General features: G+C 38.8%; 1 protein-coding gene across 1 annotated transcript in view; it reads left to right on the top strand.

Moving 5' to 3' along the window:
* The window catches only part of ARHGAP18 (Rho GTPase activating protein 18), a 70,193-nt gene that overhangs the window by 41,634 nt on the left and 8,123 nt on the right, over window positions 1-20,436 (top strand). Inside the window, exons 6-12 of the mRNA XM_075035679.1 lie at window positions 858-1,023; window positions 3,768-3,859; window positions 7,133-7,210; window positions 10,025-10,184; window positions 13,843-13,925; window positions 15,148-15,354; window positions 16,152-16,298. Coding sequence (XP_074891780.1) covers window positions 858-1,023; window positions 3,768-3,859; window positions 7,133-7,210; window positions 10,025-10,184; window positions 13,843-13,925; window positions 15,148-15,354; window positions 16,152-16,298 — 933 coding nt within the window. The remainder of the gene's footprint in view (window positions 1-857; window positions 1,024-3,767; window positions 3,860-7,132; window positions 7,211-10,024; window positions 10,185-13,842; window positions 13,926-15,147; window positions 15,355-16,151; window positions 16,299-20,436) is intronic.

Raw genomic sequence — 20,436 nt, 5'->3', positions numbered from 1 at the left:
TATATCTTTCCAAATGGAAGAAAGTCTTGTCAACCTACCTGCTTTGAGTCATGTATACTACTAATGTCAGGCACAGGCAAGAGTCTTACTTAGAATCCTGCAGGTGAGAGATGGAGTTAAAAAGCTCTATGAGCTGGGAAGTCCCTCGCCCTCTCAGCTCAATTCCTTATACTGGTCTCCAATTGCAGCTTCTGAACATTTACTGCAGTAGGAATAAGCCATAATTAAGAAGGGAACCCTTTTATTGTTATTTATATGGCAGCCAAATATGTTACTTTGTGTGCATAAGTGCAGAGGGATTTCTATTGCAATTGTACATGCATAGGATTGCTCATGGATAGCCATTTCCACCACTGTAAGTTGCAAAACGATGCAGAAGGTCGTGGTGTGGAGGGGTGGAAGGTGGTTACAAGGAGGACAAAGCCAGATTCTTCTTGGAGGTGCACAGCGAAAGGACAAGAGGAAATGAACACAAGTGACTACAGGGGAAATTCTGTTTTGCAAAGTAAAAAAAAGTCCCCATGAGAGTATTAAGCACTGGAATGGGTGCCTGCAGAGGTTGCTGGGAGTTTTCAAAATTTATTTGGTCAACACAACAAGCAACCCTATCAGACTTTGAATTTGGCCTTGCTTTAAGCAGGCAGTTGAATTAGATGACCTCCAGAAATCACTGGGAACCTAAATCCTCCTATGATTTTACGATCATCTGCTTTTCAAGCTATTTTGGGGAATCTCCTGTGACTTAGTAACAGCAGGCTTCGTGATGGAAGGTTGTGACCTGAAGGAAGCACAGCCTTCAAACTGAGTAATTTGTTATGACTTAGATTGTTCACTGTGCTGCAAATCTCTGCTTTTAGAATTTCAGGCTGCCGAAGGACAAAACAGGTACCACAAAGATTGGTGACCTGGCCCCTCAGGACATGAAGAAAGTCTATTCTTTAGCACTGATTGAATTAACTGCTCTCTATGACATACTTGGGACAGAATTCAAGCAGCAAAAAGCTGTAAAAATCAAAACCAAAGGTGAGTTGGTGTTTCATATTCTGAGCCAAATGGGTCTGTTTTAATCCAATAAAACAAATGCATCAGGTTCATTTTGACTTTCCAACAGAAAATTTATTTTAATATATAAATAGTAACATAGGTCCTGAGCAGCATTTAATTATATGCCTTAACTCAAAGCACACTTTAAGCAAGTTCATGCATATAGTCACTCCAGCTATGGGATAGTGCTCTTTAGATAAAGTTAAAACTCAGGTCAGTCACTGAGCAGGTAAACCAAGGACTGAAGAAGGGGAACTACCTTAGTAGCGTGCTGTGCAGGAAGAATTGCTTCACAGAAGTTTGTAGGTGCTGATACATTCCCTGGGAGGGCATGTGTATGAGCTCTTTGTGGGTATTTTCCTGCTTTCCTGAAGGTTGGTACTGTGCTACTTTTACGTTTGGACTCAATGATCTTAAAGGTCTTTTCCAACCTAAATAAGTCTATGATTCTGTGATTCTACCTGACTTTTTTGCTTTCGTTGCCCTTGGCTGGAGATGCTGGGAGCCTTTGTGGCCTGCTTTCCTCTTCTGTCTGGTACAAAGTTTCCTGTGTCACATAGGCTTTTCCCATCCAGTATTTACTCAGGCCATAATGCAGTTTTTATGCTGAATGGCATCATATTAAGTGAAAGATTTGGGCTGTTGCAGAGGATGTCAAGATAGCTGCAGCGCGTCATTTTGCTCTGCAAGCCATTGGAGCGTACATATAATCATAGTGCTTTTCTTGGGAACATAGGACACATGGAAATCAATTTCAAGATGCTAGAGGTTTTCAGTGCTTTGTTTTCTGTATTTCTGGCTTCTGCTAAATGCTTTACAAGTGCTTGAAATGTGTTACCAGTTGATCACAAGCCTGCTTTGGCCAAAACCTTGTTGTCAAGGTTCAGTGAATGTGACAGTGCAATAGCTCACTTGAAATAATTGAAGGCAACAGAGAGGCTTGAGAGATACACAAGGTACAACAGATTATTCAGAATATGCTTTTTCACTTTACAGTAGTAGAAAATAACTTTTTAAATGCAAAAGGCATACACAGAAACATCTGCGAGACCTCGATCCCTTAAATACATTTTTTTCTTGCAGAAGTGCTTGTGCTTTCACTAATAAACAGAGACAAAACGCTTTCTTCTCTTGTATTTTGGGTCTTACTTTTAATTGATTCTTCTTACCAAATTTATTGTTAATCTAATTTCTGTCATAGCATTATTATGTGAATGACAGGCAGTCATGAAAAACATTGAATTTATTAAAAACTTTTTTAAATGTTAAAAAAGATAGGCTAGATGCATGGAAATGTGTAGGAAATAGACAGTGTCACCCTTTCTGCCAAACAAATCTGTTTTTACAATGTAATGCTTTCAGTGGCTTGTTGCTCTACCTGACCCTCACCTCTTCACTCCTGAAGTGTTGTTTGGCCAATTAATTCATACAATGGTGGATCTATTGGCTGTTCCCCTTTGTGTTTGTGTATGTAAAGAAGATGAAAACATAGTTCTGGGGAATGCTGTGCTGTGCCCAGCCCTGCCTTTCTATTGATCTACACTTTATTTCTCCAACTTCATCTCAGCAGAAACTTTTATTATTGACAAGATCTTCAGGATGATAAAACTATGGGGTATGGATATTGACTGTATGTACGAGTCCCTACATATTTTATAGGTAGACTTTTTATGCTGAAGAGATACAAGAACTCCCTGATTTGGCACTGAAACTGATGTTTCTTTGACATATATCACATTCCCTCAAGGGCTGACATCTTTTTAGTAATTACAGCTGTTCTGTGCTCTGTTGGCATGGCATCATACCAAGCAGGAGTTTTTAGCTACATGTAGCGTTATATGCTGTTCCAGAAAAATTGCACGTACAGCAATTATCAGTACTTCTGACAGAGGAGTTCTATATCAGCAAAGTTTGGGTTAGTCATTACTAGTATAGCTCTCTCTTAATGATCATTCACTTCTATTCAACTGGGCTATAAACACGTGGGAGTCCCTTTTACTTGAAGGCTAAGGCTAGTTTTGCATCAGGGGTAGATTAATTGAGACTAGGTGCCATTTTTTTAATTTGCATTGCCTTAGCACTATTGTAAAGGCAATCTTCTAACCAAGACTTAACTGTACTTTTGCTTTCATTTAAAAATAAAAAAAAAGGCAAAACACCTTTGGTGAGATGGTGATCTTGCTATCCTGCCAGTGCTGTATAATGCAAAAGCACAGGGGTTGAACAGCTCTTCTTTCAAAGCCCGCATAGAGAGAAGTGTTCAGAGTAACTCTGGGTGGTAATTACATCTGTCTCATTTTAGTAGCCAAATTTCTGGATATTTTACTTATGCCATTTGCATCTTAACTATAATAACTTGCTTTGAGTGATGAAGATCTGTATTGCAGGGTCATCATCACATCCATTCTGCAAACCAGAACCACGCAGATGGTTCATTTATGCAGTTTGCTTCACTGTACTGCAGAATATGTGGATGGCAATTTGAAGTCAAAACAGAAGACTGCTGATTTATGGTTGAAGGAAGAGATGAATGAATCCTTTTAGCCAGAATGCTTTGTGTAATAACTTGATTGACAAAGACATTCAAACACTTCGAACAAAAGGTCAATAGCTCTGAATGTATTGAATAGGCTTATCGCTTCAAAAATGTGGTTTTATGCCATTATCACATGTACTGGAACAGATGTGGATAATATCTCAGTTTCTTTTGTGTTATTCTTCAGACTCTGGCTTGTTTGGTGTCCCACTGTCAGTTTTACTGGAACAGGATCAGAAAAAGGTGCCAGGAACCAAGATCCCACTGATTTTTCAAAAGGTAAATAGGCTCAAACAAGTCAGCTTGTTACATACTTGCAAATGACAAACAAATAACATTTTGTCCTGGATGTATTTGCTCCCTATAGCACAGTTTTCAGTATATTACTCTAATCAAAGTTATTGTAACTTTTCTTTGCAGCTTTACTTATTAATTCAGTAAATGTAATACTTTGCTTTGTATCAGACATTTTGAGTTAAAGGGATAGAGTTCGGGTTTTGTTACAACTGGTCTCCATGATTTAGGCAAGTTTACTAATAAGCCTGTGAAAATTGAAAATCAGTATAAGAACCCACTGCAGCCAAATTCCATTTCATAAAGTTGGTGTAACTTCCATTATCAGTAGGGCTGCCCTTTATTTTCTTTCAGAGCAAACACTTGAAATTCCATATAAATTCTTAATCCCTGGCCCACAGGCTGAACCTACCTTTCTAGGATGTGGTTTTCTCCTTTCAGAAGTGATTTGGGCCACAAGGCAGGTGGCTAGGGGGTGCGAATCAGGCTAGATAACTGCCTGTGGTGGTGGCAGCAGCCCTTTTCCAGAAGATTTGTTGCTTTAGTACATGGGGGGATGCTTTGGCCTGTATCGTGTCATGGTAATGGGGAAGATAATGGGGAAGATGATGGAGACCCTAGATTTACTCCCCGTGCATAGCAGGTCTCATTGCACGAGAAGGGGGAGACCATAGTGTGTGGACCTGTCCTAACACTGACTGAAACTCAGTGCTGTGTCATCACCATTTCAGTAGGTTTGGGGACCTGCTTGTTAAGTTATTTTTCAAGAAACAGAAAACTCAAAAGTAGTTTTGCATCACTCTCTCAAAACTATTGTGGTGTCATTCATGCCAGAAATTACTTCCTCAGGTTCATAAAAGTACACTTCTGGGAAGGATGCTCTTGAGAAAAAAAGAAATCAAATGACAAAAACTGATTGATCACTGTGCTATCCTAGCAACATAGTAAGCATAGTCCTTCATGAGGAAAATTCTGCATAAACATTTCTAGCTTATAGATGTGATTTGTTTTGCAAGATGCATACATCATTTGGAATACAGTTTTTCTTAAAATGAGAATATGAAAATAAGAAGTGTCCCATTTCTTCTACCTGTTCTCTACAGCATGTGCTTTCCAAGAATTAGGGGATTTATATAAAGTGTGAGAAAGAACATTTTTGTGCATACTGCTTTTTAAATGTACCTTGCTTATCACTGAAATGAAACAAACCAAGCTAATAGGAAGGCTGCTTAATTAAAAAAAATCTTTTAATAAAAAATACACCTACATTTTATTTCATTGAGGAATTACGGTTAAAAATAATGACGTAATTTAGCCTAGGATTTTTCTGACTGGAAAATCTGAGGGTCATACCGATCCATGTATATCCACCGGAAGTTTCTGCTGATAGTAATTCAGGTCTCTGACCTGCTAATGAAGCCATGCCAAGCAGCCCTGATAGAGATGAAGAGGGGATTTCCCGTAGGCAGGAGGCCAGTGGTGGCCAGCGGCCACCTCTTGCTGCCTGCCAAGGGGGCACTTGTGAGTGAGTGTGTGCAAGGAGTGGTGGCTGCCAGCAGTGCAACCAGACCTTGCCCCCCCCTAGATGTGGCAATGGTGGCAAATCACACAACATGCTCACAGCGTCTTCGTGTCCGACAGATGAGAGTGGGAGCCACTGCTCTGGTGTAAGCTGGGTACAGGGAGAATTGGATGTGGCTAGTTAGCACTTTTAATTTTTTTTTTAACCAAGGGAAATACACTAGGGTGACACCTTTAGTGCTGTTTTCTAACTTTGTGGCTTTTTCTGTCTGAACTTTTTATGGCATTTATCAGTTACATAAATATGGTGGTAGGCAAAACTCCTTTAATTTCTGTAACTGGAGAAAACACAACTGTGTTGCATAATTTTTCTTACTCATGAGCTGGCACAGGAAGGTATGTAACAAAGGCACTGCTCTAGTTAAACATTGTGAGAACCATTTGTGATGTCATCAGCTTTTGATGTTTACAAATTTCTTTTGAGTACTCTTAGATCCATCCTTCAGTGAATACTTATAGGCATATCTTATAAAGAAACAGAATTTATGATACATGTTTTATGTACTTTTACAGAATTTCTACTAGTTTATCTAAGCCATGTGTGGGATTGCAAACTGTTGAGTTTGCTAGGAGAATGCCAGTATTTGCAAAACTGAGACTTCTTTAAAGCCTAAAAGTACTTAGTTCTTCTCTGATAAAGTCATAAAGAAGAGTATTTGTGAGAAAGTTAGTGCTGTATCTCTAATGTTACCTTAATTGTTTTGGTTCGTAGACATTTTAAGAAGGGTAGTAATTGGGATTTATTTTTGAAACCAGAGTAATTTTGGAAAAAAAATGCTTCAGTCTTTGGAGGAGATTTGAAGGAGGTCTAAAAAATACAGTTTTCTTTTTTAATAAAATAGACAAACTCTTCTTTGATAGTGTTCATAAAACAGGTAAGAGCTGTATTAAAGGTTTTGTTCTACATCTACAACAACTGTAATCCATTTGTAAACTGTGTGTTTGTGTGTCTGCTCGTTACATATGCGTATGCTCAAATGCATGCATATACATTGTCGTGGTTTAACCCCAGCCAGCAACTAAGCACCACACAGCCACTCACTCACTTCCCCCCCTCCCCCCCACTCAGTGGGATGGGGGAGAAAATCGGAAAAAGAAGCAAAACCCGTGGGTTGAGATAAGAACGGTTTAATAGAACAGAAAAGAAGAAACTAATAACGATAACACTAATAAAATGACAACAGCTGTAATAAAAGGATTGGAATGTACAAATGATGCGCAGGTCAATTGCTCACCACCCGCCCACCGACACCCAGCTAGTCCCTGAGTGGCAATTCCCCGCGCCCACTTCCCAGTTCCTATACTAGATGTGGCGTCCCATGGTATGGAATACCCTGTTGGCCAGTTTGGGTCAGCTGCCCTGGCTGTGTCCTGTGCCAACTTCTTGTCCCCCTCCAGCTTTCTCACTGGCTGGGCATAAGAAGCTGAAAAATCCTTGACATTATTCTAAACATTACTTAGCGACAACTGAAAACATCAGTGTTATCAACATTCTTCACATACTGAACTCAAAACATAGCACCGCCAGCTACTAGTAAGACAGTTAACTCTATCCCAGCTGAAACTGGGACATACATACACACAGATACATACATAAAGGGTCCAATATAGCAGAACTATTTACCAGTAATTTTTAACTGGCATCTTCGTTCATGCAGTTTGATTTGTGTTTGACAGCTGATTGCCCAGATAGAAGAGGCAACTCTGGAAACAGAAGGACTTCTTAGAATACCAGGAGTTGCAACAAGAGTAAAGGTAAAACATTGCACAGATTCTCAACATCATCCCAAGCTTACCTGTGTTTGCTCATTTTATTTTGCCATACAAATATATTTTAACACCAGGTTGTTATGAAAATCTTCAAAAACAGAAAGCAAAATCTCTTTACAAAGGAAACTGAGTTTTATTAGCCAGAAAGCTGATGGTTTCATCCAGTGTAGTTTTGGGGAGAAGACTAGAGTTCACGTTTGAAGGAGAATCAAGGCTACGTTTCAAATTCAGTTGTACCAAGATCTCATTAATTCTTGGCATGAGCTTTCCAGCCTTTTGCTTTTTCCCTGAACCAGCTTAATCATCTGAACAGTTCGCACACAGTCTTTCTACCCCAGGAGGAAGCTTTTCTCTGGCATTGTGAGCCTATTTTAATAGCTAGACTTAATCTGCATTATAGGGCAAGGCAGCCAGCATGCACTGAAGAACCTCTCACATTTATTTTTATGAACAGCAATATAACTACTTAGCTCACTAAGTGTAATCTTGTTAGGCACGTCCGTGCACACCGACACTTTGCAGAGTGAGTACCAATTACATGCAGACTCTTCCCCAGTATTTGCCTTAATGCAGGAAACTAAATACACAGTATGATTCATGCCAAGAGTCAATGTGTTAAAAAGATGGTCTGAACTGGCCTTAAATTCTAAACAGAAAGGACCATTTAAGTGGATTCAGCTGTCCGAAGAAGTCTGCCAGCCTCTGTAGCGTAGAACTCGGTCCAGCAGCTGGTTCATTAGAAACAACTGAAGGAAGGAAATATTATGGAAATTGGTTTTGTTTATTTACCAGTAACTAAGATTTTTTTTTTTTTTTTTTTTACCATTTTCCTCCATTCTTTATTTTCCACATTTCATCAGTTCTGCAAACTGGAATGATTTTGGAGTGGTTTTGTTTATTTGTTTATTCTTTGATTTTATCAGTTTAATATGATTTCCCAGGCAGGGGATCATTCACTATTTGATTTTCATTAATTTTTTACCTCTTTATTTGCAGGAGCTGCTTCTTTGAATTAAGCAATTGTTTTGTTAGCAAAGACATTAAGTTCCTTTACTTATTCAAATAGGAAATTTTATAGAAAAACAAAGAACTTAGCATACTAAAGGGCTGATGTTTTCTCTTAATTTTCTTAAACTATTTTTCTCCTGTAGAAAAAGAAAATATTTTCCTCATGTAGTTTTACAGAAAGGCAGAGATAATCTCAAGAAAAAAATATATCGCTATCTTATTCTGTAGATTTTAGAGTTATTAAAAAAAATGCATTGCATATACCCCATAGTTAAATACATTTACTTTAACATCTAAGCACTGGTGCATTAGGACACATAGTTGACATTTCTGACCTTGCCTGTCAGATAAAACAATTAATTTTATCTAGATGTTTAATACTGTATTTGCCACAGTGATTTGGTCTGAATGTGGATGGAGGAGGTGATGAGACTCGGGGAGAATTTTCATCTTTATTTCTAAAGCTTGCTTTTGTTGATGAGCAGGAAATCCTACCCACTTGACTTTAGACATCTGAGTTAAGATCTTTGCACCTTTGAACGCCCTAAGTAATCAGTGAAGACAGAAGATCTCTCTGGAGGGCAGTTGAGAACATCCAACTTCTATAGCAACCTAAGTCTCCACATTTTCTTTGGAAATAGATCCATTTTCCATTTGGATAAAGTTAAATTTAATGAGAACAGTATCTTAAAAAAGTATTAGTATCCTCTATCCAATGTGCCCTTCTTGTCCAGATAATAATGAAGCCGTATTTTTCTGTAGCACTGTCCCTCACTTCATCTCACATACTTGACAAAACAAGCCAGTGTCTCTTTCTCTGTCCTCCTTTTCTGTCTGGAAGAACTGAAGCAAGAAGGGAGGGACTTGTGAGATGCCACTGGCCCTATACTGAGGCCATTTCCCACTCTGCTGGACTGGGAAATAAATGAAGCAGATGCAAGGCCGGGACTGATGCTTAACAGGAGACTAAGAAGGACTCAGTCTTTGCAGCATGTTCCCATTCGTACATCTCTTGAAGCCCAGTAATAGCACTGTCATGGGAACAGGGCAGGTATATGGTAATGTCCACTGCCAACAGTATCCTGCCCTTTCCCAACCCCAGAGTTATGAGATATCACAGATTTTCAGTGCTGTTTATTCTGTTGCATAACCTCATGTTTTGCAGTACAGTCCCCTACCGCAGAGGGCATGTTTGACATCCAGTGCTGGGCAAAGCTGTATATGCCCAGCGGCATGGAGTTCCCTGTAGATGGCAAGACATCCAGCTATCCAGTCACACAAATCTTTTCCCTGTGTTTTAAAAGGAGAACCAGCCTCATCTTAGTGTATGTTTTGATAGGAAGCTGTGTGTCAACATGCATAATTGCCATATTTGTTTATGAAAATGACCATGCATGCATTACAGCAACACCCTTTGGTAGTAGTTTCAGAATTGCTATGTATATCAGTCATGTCTTAATATTTTGGGGCAGGGGAAGTCATAACCCTTACGTGAATGAGTATGATATCTGCTTTTTATAGTATATTCTGTATGGCCCTGAGGCAGGCCCATGGAATTTCTTCCTATATGATTTGGCAGTCTGCTGCCTGTTACTACAAGTTTGCTTGCAGTGCTTCTGATCCCCAGTTTATCCTTTTGTAGCTAAAGATCAGCAGCAGCTAGAGTTAAGTGATATTTCAGATATCCCTTTTTTTCTCCCTTTCAAAGTATGGAAAGTATTGCTGTGTGTATAATGCATGACTTCCAGCAGCCAAGTGTTATTGGTGCTCTCTGTATCTACTGCCTTTCAGAGTCTTTGCCAAGAACTTGAAGCAAAATTTTATGAAGGGACTTTCAACTGGGAAAATGTAAAGCAGCATGATGCAGCAAGTCTTTTAAAACTCTTCATCCGTGAACTGCCTCAGCCACTCCTCACTGTAGAATATCTCAAAGCTTTTCAAGATGTACAAAGTGAGTAGTGTCCTTTCTGTCTCAGCTGTGAAGAATTGATACCAGTGCAGAGAAGTGCCTCTTTGCCATAGCAGTATTTTCGCTGATAATATGTGAAACTGAGAAACAAGTTGAATAACAACAATATGACTTCTCCTGAGAAAAGACTGGGCATATTTTTGCTAATGTACAAATAACATTTTTCATGTAACATCTATTTTAATAGTTTACATGTAAAATGAAAGCACACTGCCACTTTCTGATAAGATGTTTCTGACAGTCATTAGGAGATATAGAAGGGTTATAAGGAAATTGTGTCTAATGGTATCAGTTTATAAACAATGTTTGCTTCAGAAGAAAAGGTATAGTAGTTCTGTAGAAAATCTAACAAATGGTAATTTATACTGTTCAGGGTATTTTATTCATTTAAAACAGGAAAAGTTAGAGCAGAATAGTCAGAGCTGCTGATCGTGCCTGGTCCCTTGAGATCAGCAAGCTCCTGTGAAAATGTCCTCCTTGCCAACTGGTCACCAAGACAGCAAACATACCAGCTGTAATTGAAAGAGAATGGCTTGATGATAATGAATCAGGAGTGAGAACCCACATAAATTAACTCCCCAGCCAACACAGGAGTGCAAGTCTATTCCCCTTGTCTGCAGGCAGAACGATGGCTCATTTCTAAGGGACGCTTTCAGGGAATTCCCATGGACAGGCAGGCAGACAAATATTCTTAAAAACTGGGCTGTGTCAGTCTCTGGGTTGTGAGCTGCCTTTCAAGGCCATTAAGTTGGTGGGAGCAGGGGACTGGTGCTCAGGCCTGCTGCATAGTGTTGTCGATTCCCGCACGACATCCTTGTCTCTAAATTGGAGAGACATGAATTTTATGGATGGACCACTCGATGGATAAGGAATTGGCTGGATGGTTGCACTCAAAGAGTTGCAGTCAACAGCTTGATGTCTGAGTGGAGAGCAGTGATGAGTGGTGTTCCTCAGGGGTCGGTATTGGGATCTGTGCTGTTTAACATCTTTGTCGGTGTCATGGACAGTGGGATTGAGTGCACCCTCAGCAAGTTTGCCAACAACACCAAGCTGTGTGGTCTGGTCAACGTGCTGGAGGGAAGGGATGCCAGCCAGAGGACCTTGACAAGCTTAAGTGGTGGGCCCTTGCAAACCTCATGAAATTCAACAAGGCCAAGTGAAAGGTCCTGCACATGGGTTGGGGCAATCCCAAGCACAAATACAGGCTGGGTGATGAGTGGATTGAGAGCAGCCCTGTGAAGGAGGACTTGGGAGTATTAGTGGATGAAAGACTGAATATGAGCCAGGAATGTGTGTTTGCAGCCCAGAAAGCCAACCATAACCTGGGCTGCATCAAAAGAAGCGTGACTAGCAGGTCGAGGGAGGTGATTCTACCCCTCTACTCTGCTCTCATGAGACCCCACCTGGAGTACTGTGTTCAGCTCTGGGGCCCCCAACATAAAGACATGGACGTGTTGGAGTGAGTCCAGAGGTCCACAAAGATGATCAGGGAGCTGGAGCACCTCCCCTTTGAGAATAGGCTGAGAAAGTTGGGGTTGTTCAGCCTGGAGAAGAGAAGGCTCTGGGGAGACCTTATAGCGGTCTTCCAGTACTTAAAGGGGGCCTACAGGAAAGATGGGGATGGACTCTGTAATGGGGAGTGTAGTGATAGGATATGGGGTAATGGTTTTAAACTGAAAGAGGGTAGACTTAGTTTGGACATAAAGAAGAAATTCTTTATGATGTAGGTGGTGAGGCACTGGAAGAGGTTGCCCAGAGAAGCTGTGGATGCCCCATCCCTAGAGGTGTTCAAGGCCGGGCTGGATGGGGCTTTGAGCAACCTGGTTTAATAGAAGGTGTCCCTGCCCATGGCAGGGGTGTTGGAACTAGATGATCTTTAAGGCCCCTTCCAACCCAAACCATTCTATGATTTTGCAGTACTGAGCAGCAAGTTAAAGCTGGCCAGAATGCTTTCAAATGATGTTGGCAGCAAACAGCTCCTCAAGGTTGTTCCACTTACCAGATCTTGACTGGAGCCAGGAATGTTTCTGCTTGCTACTCCTGAGCTGTCTGAAGGCTTATGTGGTTTTACTTACCCAGAAAATACTCAGGTGCTAGGATTCAAAACACTTTCTACATTGAGCCAAAAGATTTGATGCAAAGCAGACATAGCACTTCATAGCCTCCCATTGTTTAAATTGTCCACCTGTCTTGTTGGTTACATGTAATAAGATTAGGTGGTAGAGGAAAAAGGGCCATCTCTGTGACAGTAATCAGTGTTTTTCATGATAACTGTGACTAAGTAGTGTGGTTAGAATTAAATATTTAAACAACTTAAACAATTTAATATGTTAATATAAGTAATTTAAATGACTAAAATTCAGTCATTATTCAGGTGAACAGACAGAACACCTTGATTTAAGTAATTAATTTTAATTGTTCTGTCGTTGTATATTTGCTTACTTTCCTAGGAAAATGTTGATTCTCATTGCGTTTTGAGCATTGTGACATGGTGTTTTGGAAGTAAATTTGAACCTTACTTTTAATGTATGGCTTTCTAGAGCAAGTAGATACACTATTATTACTACTTGCATGTTTTAAATGGCTACATAATTTGTCACTCATTTATTCAGATCCTTAATTTTTATTATGGTAGAAAGTGGTCAGGAAGGGCTTTTTTTTATTTCATTGGTGAGCATATTTTTTTTTGGTGCTATCTCCCAAACTGATTTGAATGAAATGTATTTGAAACAGCAGTTCAGTTGGAATCCCAGCAGGATGCATGCGAACAGCCCTGCTGAATTTTGAAATAGTGTGATAAAACTATGTCAAGTGCAGGTACCTCCTTCTTCACTTGTTTTACGTATGGCCTGATTCATTAGGAATCTGCTGAGAAGACTTGCCAGAGCATGTCCTCTAAAGCATGACAGGAGGAAGTTTATCACAAGTGACAAATGTGGGAGAGTTGGGGCTTTCTGCTGCTCAACACTGCCAGAACGTAGGAGGTCTTCTAGGAGGTGGAGGAGTGTAGGGATGCACTCATACTGCATCTTGGGTGAATGACACACCACTGAGCAGTTGGGTAAAAGGCAGACCCAACATCACTTTTCTTTAATTATAGCTTGCCATATTTGGTATGGCACTCACTGCTGTAGATATGTGTTAAGCTTCTCTGCTCTTGGCTTTATCCCCACTGGTTTGCCATTGCAGCTGCTGCTGCTTATGTTGCTGGAGACCTGCCTTATTCAGCAACACGTGGTATTCATTCTGCGTGGGTGGCTTGGGAGAACATGCAACTGTTAAGGCAATCAGAGAAACTGTGAAAGCAGTTTTGAATATACCCTTTCATATGTTGGGGCACAGGCTTAAAGAGGGAGGAACCGTTAGCTGACTATTTCTTCTTGTAACATTGCAAAATAAAGAATCAGAAGGCATCTAGAAAACATTGCCGGAAGACTGCTGAGTCATACAGCAACTAAATCCTAAAAGAAGATTTGGAAATGAGTATCAGAAAACAGGGATCTGCCAGTCCTTTGTCATACTATGACAATTAGCCCTGTGTATGCATTCAGCATTCTGAGGTTTCTACTTTTAAATCGTGTTTTTTGAAGAGGGCAAATGACAATTTTAAAATACTGCGGTGCGTGTGCTTCACTGGCAGATCTTCCAACGAAGAAGCAGCAACTGCAAGCTTTGAATCTTTTGGTTCTCCTTCTACCTGAAGCAAACAGAGACACTCTGAAGGTTAGAATTGCTAATACTTTTTTCCTATACAAATATTTTGTCTATTTCTGTGAATCCACTGTAATGAATGCTGTTGTCTTTTAACATTCTTTTTTTCAGTTCAAAGTTAATGCTGAAACTAGTGATTTTTTCTTTTTTCATATTTCACAGAACTTCAGAAAAAAAACCCTTAGGACCCTAATTCCTCCCAAATGACTTCTAAGAATGTGGCTTGAATTTTTTCCAAGAGATTGCAATAATAATTTCTCAGTGAACGACCTTTTTTCTTACAAGTTTCATTCCTTTTTTTGCAGCAGCAGTCATTGTTTCCAATGTAAAAATTAAACAGTGTTAGAATACTATGGATAAGAGTTTGCTTTTATGAAATGGGTTTAGCTCTTCATTTTTATTCCCCACTTTTCTCTGTGCTGTTTGTTTCTACTCTCCATAAGCTAGGAATTTACACTTCCTATTGGTATTTGCAGCACGTTACATGGAGTTTTCCAATTTGGGCTTGTGCTTTTGTAGCAAAGCTATTCATCTTTTTCAGAATATGCTTGCTATTAAAATTGCTACAATCAAAAATGAATTTGCAGGATTTGTGTAGGATGCAGAACATCTTCTATTACAGGCAAAAAATCCCATTAGGTCTTATTGTTCAAACATGACTTTTTTTTTTTTTTTTTTTTTTTTTATTTACTGTGTGGAGGCATTCAGGAGGGCTCCTGAGTTGAGTTACAAATATCTGGAACTGGATTAATTGAAGATTGTCAGTTTCTAACTGGCTACCTGTCATTCACAATGCAGTGGTTTACTCATGAATTGCTTACCTTACAGAACTAGCCACTCCATGTTTCCATAACCATGACAGCTGGCACTGTTGTGTTCACTTTCAGTTTAAGAAAAGCTAACAGTAATTTTTCACAAGCATCTGTGGGATGCTACTTATGCACCTACACGAGGGATTTGAAAAAAATCTTACTATGCAGGGCTTTGAAGTCACCTGAATGCTTTTGATAAAGTTATCTGCAAAAATAACGAGAATGGTTTACTTCATTACTTCAAGGAAGCAAAACTTGCATTATAGTCTTTTGAACATTTATATCTATGCTTCCTATTATTGATTGCTTTTAATGTGGTTTTATTAGGAATTAAGAGCTTTTTCCAAAAATACGTAACATCATGTTTCACTCGTAACTTTTTCATGTGCAGAGTTGAGCTGTAAGTTCTGCTGTTATTTCAGGTACTGCTTGAATTCCTCCAAAGGGTAATTGATCATCGAGACAAAAATAAAATGACGTTAAAGAATGTTGCAATGGTGATGGCCCCAAACCTTTTCACGTTTCATGGGTTTGGCTCGAAGACTATTGAACAAAGCGAGTTTGTTATGGCAGCTGGAACAGCAAATGTCATGCGCTTTATGATTCAGTACCAAAAACTTCTCTGGACAGTAAGTGTATTCTTAAGGGGCGGGGGAATCATACATTTTGCAAACAAGGCATCTGAACAAAGAAGTAATATGAACTTATTTCCATGATTTAGAGAAAGATCAGCCCCATCCAGCTGGGTTCTTGATCATAGGTAACTCTTCTGGGAGTGAAACAGAATCATTACATCTTATGGTAGAGTTAAGCTCTGATGGTCAGAGTTTTTATATTGTATATACCACATGTAAACTCACAAATAAGTCCTCGGGAGATCTTTGTATCTGGTATATCTGTATACATTGTTTTGAGGAATTTGTTCTTTTCTGCTTAGAGATATTAGCAGGAAACACAGTGTTTTAGTTCATTTCCCTTTTGGGCCAAACTTCATATTATATAGAATGTGTTTTGGTAAAGCATGAAGTTGTGTCATGGTCTCAAGCAAAGCTCTAACTTAGACAGACTGGAGAAGTTCAGGCTTTGTTGTTCATCAGCAACTTTTAAGCAGTTTTGACCTTTGCTGCATGTGAGGAAAAGTTATCACTGTTGTACATACTAAATGTTGAGTGAATTGCTTTGACTGAGGAAAGTAAAAACATGGCATGATTCCACCTCTGTTCCCCTGAGAGCTTACTGAATGGAGTGTAACATCACAATTGGAGTGGTTTTTAAATTGCTTCACAGCTTTATATTATTTGAATCTTTAATTATTACTGGAAATAAATACTATTTTTTCGAGTTCTGTCAATTTACAAAGTTTTCATAAGTTAGTTGTTTAAGGAAATTATGTAGATATTCATACTTGCTATCTATATTCATCTAGATTCCTAAGTTTATTGTTAACCAAGTGAGAAAACAAAACACTGAAAGCCAGAAGAAGGAGAAGAAGGACAAAGCTATGAAGAAGCTTCTGAAGAAGATGGCATATGACCGGGAAAAGCATGAGAAACAGGAGAAGACCCCTAATGATGTAAGGAAACATATGGCTGAAATACTTTATTAATAAGACTATCATCGCTAGTGAAAAAGTGGCTATAGCAGAGGGGATATCTACATTTATTTAACTGAGAATTTCAATATTTAGCAAGTTAATATGGGTTTCATAGTTAATGAGTTACCAATATGACACATTTAGAGGGTTGGGCTGTTTGTTTGTTTGTTTTCCCAGATTTTTCAAAATATTTATATTCTAAAAAATTACATCCCACAGGTTGTTTCAGCTTGGGCATCTGAAACAAAAGTACATTAGGTCTGTATCTGTAGTGGGAGCAAGTGTTGTGGCAACACTCAGTATTACTGTACCCATGTTTAGATGCATTGGTGCCCAATGGAAGTCATAGCAGACCATGTGTTTACTTAAAAAACAAGTATCTAGATTTCACTATTGGATATTTAAGAGTGTTTGGAAACAAAGCTAGCATTTAATCCTCCTTCCTTCTACAGGAGTTCCCAAACCACTGAACTCTTTGCCTCAGTGAATCTTTAACTATTCCTTGTAAAGTGGAGCATGCTAGAGCATGCACAACCTGCCCACTCCAAGAAAGCCCGAAGGATGAAACAAATGTAAATAACTGGTAAACTGCTTCTTATGCAGCTGTTGTCCAAGTGTCTACTCCCAATTTACCCCTCTAGATATAATCTACAATTCAGTATCTCTCCATTAGGCAATTGACTTCTGCCAGCCCCATCAGTGACGTCAAGGCATAAGTTTCAGTGTAACACTCTTCACACATTCTTTACAATGAAAAAAAAATCCTGTGGCATTATAGTGTTAATTTTTCCTGTACTTTAGAAATACTTTAATTGCACTGTTCCCGCAATTATTCTGTTTGATCTGTGACCGTAATGTTACAGCTCTGTGGACATCTCTTGTTCTTTCTCTCATATACTCAAAGCAGGCAGGTTTTTAAATCATTTATCATATGCCTGCTGTATAGACAAAAAACTAACCCTGTTATCCAGCTGAAAGTTGGAAAACTGAAACTTTTCAAAAATATATCTCATGTACCTTGAAATTGCTTATTATTTATGATTTCAATGAAGTTAGTAATCACAATTTTTTGAAGCTCATTAGCCTGTACAGTATGGTATGTTAATTATAATGCATTTGAAATACATGATTCCAAAGGTATTTTAAATACGTAAACACATAACACCAAATATGTGTATCCTGATAACATAATGAATGTGTATCAGATTTAGGTGGTATGAAAATACCACCTTGTGGGTTGAAGTCATATTGAAGATTCTGGTGAATTAGAGACATCTTGTGGTAGCTTGTAAAAATGCATTGGTCCGAATGGTCTGTTTTTCTTATCAAGTATTTGTATGGCAAACTGTTACAAAAAAGGTTTGTCATATTCTAATACAGGCTTTTTTTTAAGCTATTAAGCCAAAAAATAGAATATGGCAAATTAATATGCTGTAATATCCCTCAAATCTGCCTGGTTTGATCTTGCAAGTATGCCTGTTTTTTTGAATGTGCAAATAGCTGGTTCTTTTGGACAACTGCATCCAATATCTGCTGGAGACTTACATTTCAGTGTTCCTACCTAATTTTTTATGCAATATTTGACACATCTCTTAATGTCCAAAATTAATTAATTCCCCGGCATCACTTTGCCTTACTTTGATATCTATCTCTATGAAGGAATCTGTACACAGAATGAGGACTTAATTACAATTTTAAAATAAAGCTAATTAAACACTGACATTTTGTTTATGCTGTATAATAAGAAAAGAATTCTTTGAATACAATTCAGTTGAGTTACGATGAGATCACACTTAATACTGCCATCCCCTGTTCAACATAGAAATAACAGCAAATACACTGAAATAGGCAAATGCTGTTGCAACTTCAAGTATGGGATTTTTTTGTAATTCAGTGCTGTTCGTCTTTTAGAGTAAAATATGCCTTTTAATCCACTGGGGAGTTAGGGCTGAAGTCTCATGTAATACATTCTTACTCAAATGTAAATGTAAAATTACTATTCAATAATTTATTTTTTAAGCCCTAGAATTCTGTGGGGATTTTCTTCAAAATTAAATGGTACAGTTTTTCACAAATCCTTCATGCTTATTTGGAGCATTCAGTAATCTGTGTGCCTGAGAACATATTATTCTTAAAATCATATTCACAAATTGATATGGCTTCATTGTGTATTACAATTTTATACGTTTTTCCAAGTAAAACATTGTCTCATTCTTTAAGGAAAATTTGTTGTGGTTTTTTTCCCCCAATTTTCAATTTATACTACCTTAATTTGAAATTGAGGTGATTTTCCTGTGCAGTTCCCAGGCTCGTGGTGAATCCCCACTCCAGTGAAAACTGTTTGAGACTTTTGAGAGCTAATTATTTTGCATGCAGCTGAATAAAAACTTAGTAAAAGTTGCCATTTTCTACCACATACTGTGGCACCCCACGTGATTAAACATAAATGGACAGGAGCTTGAGTCACTTCCATACTTTCCAGAAATACCTCACTATCTGCATTCTTAATGGCAGTCAGCTCATTTGGATAAAATTTCATCTTATCTCTTATGAGGCCTCACTGTCAATCACATTTTCCCTTTTAAGACAGAGGTTAAATAGCATTTACTGCTAATTTGGGGCAAGATCTCTGTACAGTGGTGAGAATGGTTAATATTAGAGGGCTCATGAGGGTTAATCAAGAGTGGTTACTATTAGAGGGCTCATGAGTGTTAATTGCTTTTCAGGATACCTATGCATACCTATGGCCCCAAGTCAGTGCTAGGGATTAAGTCTTTATATTGCTGTTCTGGTGCATGATGCTCTAGCCAGGCAAAGGAGGATGCCCTCAGGATCGGAAATTTACCTACTAGCATTAGCCAGATTTATACCATCTGTCATTGTATTCCTCTATATGTTGCAATTGTTCCAAAAAAAGGAGCAGTCAAGTTACCAGCACAATGCGACTGGGCTTATCTAATACAGGTTAGAATAACCATTGTATCCCATAGCCATTCCGTTTGCATACCCTGTTTGAATTTTCACAGTGTAATGTTACTGACTCTTGCTGAATTTGTTATCCACTGCAGTACCAGCTTATTTACTAAAAAAATTGCTACCTGCTAAATCATTCCTCTTAATATAGTTTTACAGATTTTTGTCCCAAACCAGGTGCAACACTTTGCAGTTCAGAGAGAACAACTGCATCGCATTTCTTTTTGGACTTTGTCTCCCATGTAGCAAGATCCTTTTGAATTCTCGTTTTGTTCTTCATAATGCTTGTGTCCCATTCCTGCTTGATATCATTCGCACATTTAATAAGTATATATTATATTCCATCATCGAGTCATTAGTGAAAATGCTGCATAGTCACTTCATTCCTCTCTTCATCTAGCCCAAGGAATATTTATGTGTGTCATGTGAAATGGAACAGGAGAATCTGGAAGAGACCCACCCCAGATCCTGTAGCCAAGCAGCTGCAGTTCTTTTGTGATTTATAGATTCACGTGCCTCTGAAAAGAAAGAGTTTGAAAGAAGATGAGTACCTCACAGGTGACTGCTGTGCCTGCTACAGACTAACTGTTGTAGGCCAGTGTATTTTCCATCAACTACAGATGTATCTTTCTTCAGGTTTTTAAAGTGTGCAAGTACCTAACTCAGCCAGAGGTTTCAGTGTTGTAAACCTCGTCCTGAGAGAGCCTGTGAGGCAGGAGAGGGGACTCACAAACGAAATAGTATAGGTGACCCACCCTTCAGCATATTGTCAATCACCTTATAGGTACTTGGCTTATATGTTGTGATGTGGACTCCTAACCTGGATGTTTTGAACTGTCCTGTGCAGAGAACAGATCCTTCTGTGACTCTATTCCTAGATGTTTTATGGCCACATTTTCTTTCCTACCAACTTGCACAGTGCATGGGCTAGAGGATGCTCAGTATCTGTTCTCTCTATAGTTCGGCACCATGAACATGTTGTGCACCTGAGCATGAGCTCTGTAAATGCAGGTGGTGAAACTGGCAAAATGCATTCGTTAGCTGAGCTAATAATGATTCTGTCTGAATAAACAAAGTAATTATTCTGTTTGATCTGTGACCGTAATGTTACAGCTCTGTGGACATTTCTTGTTCTTTCTCTCAT

Source organism: Buteo buteo, chromosome 9, assembly GCF_964188355.1.
Source record: "Buteo buteo chromosome 9, bButBut1.hap1.1, whole genome shotgun sequence".
Classification (NCBI taxonomy): domain Eukaryota; kingdom Metazoa; phylum Chordata; class Aves; order Accipitriformes; family Accipitridae; genus Buteo; species Buteo buteo.
The sequence above is the reverse complement of the archived record's forward strand: the minus strand, read 5'-3'. Positions and strand labels throughout refer to the sequence as shown.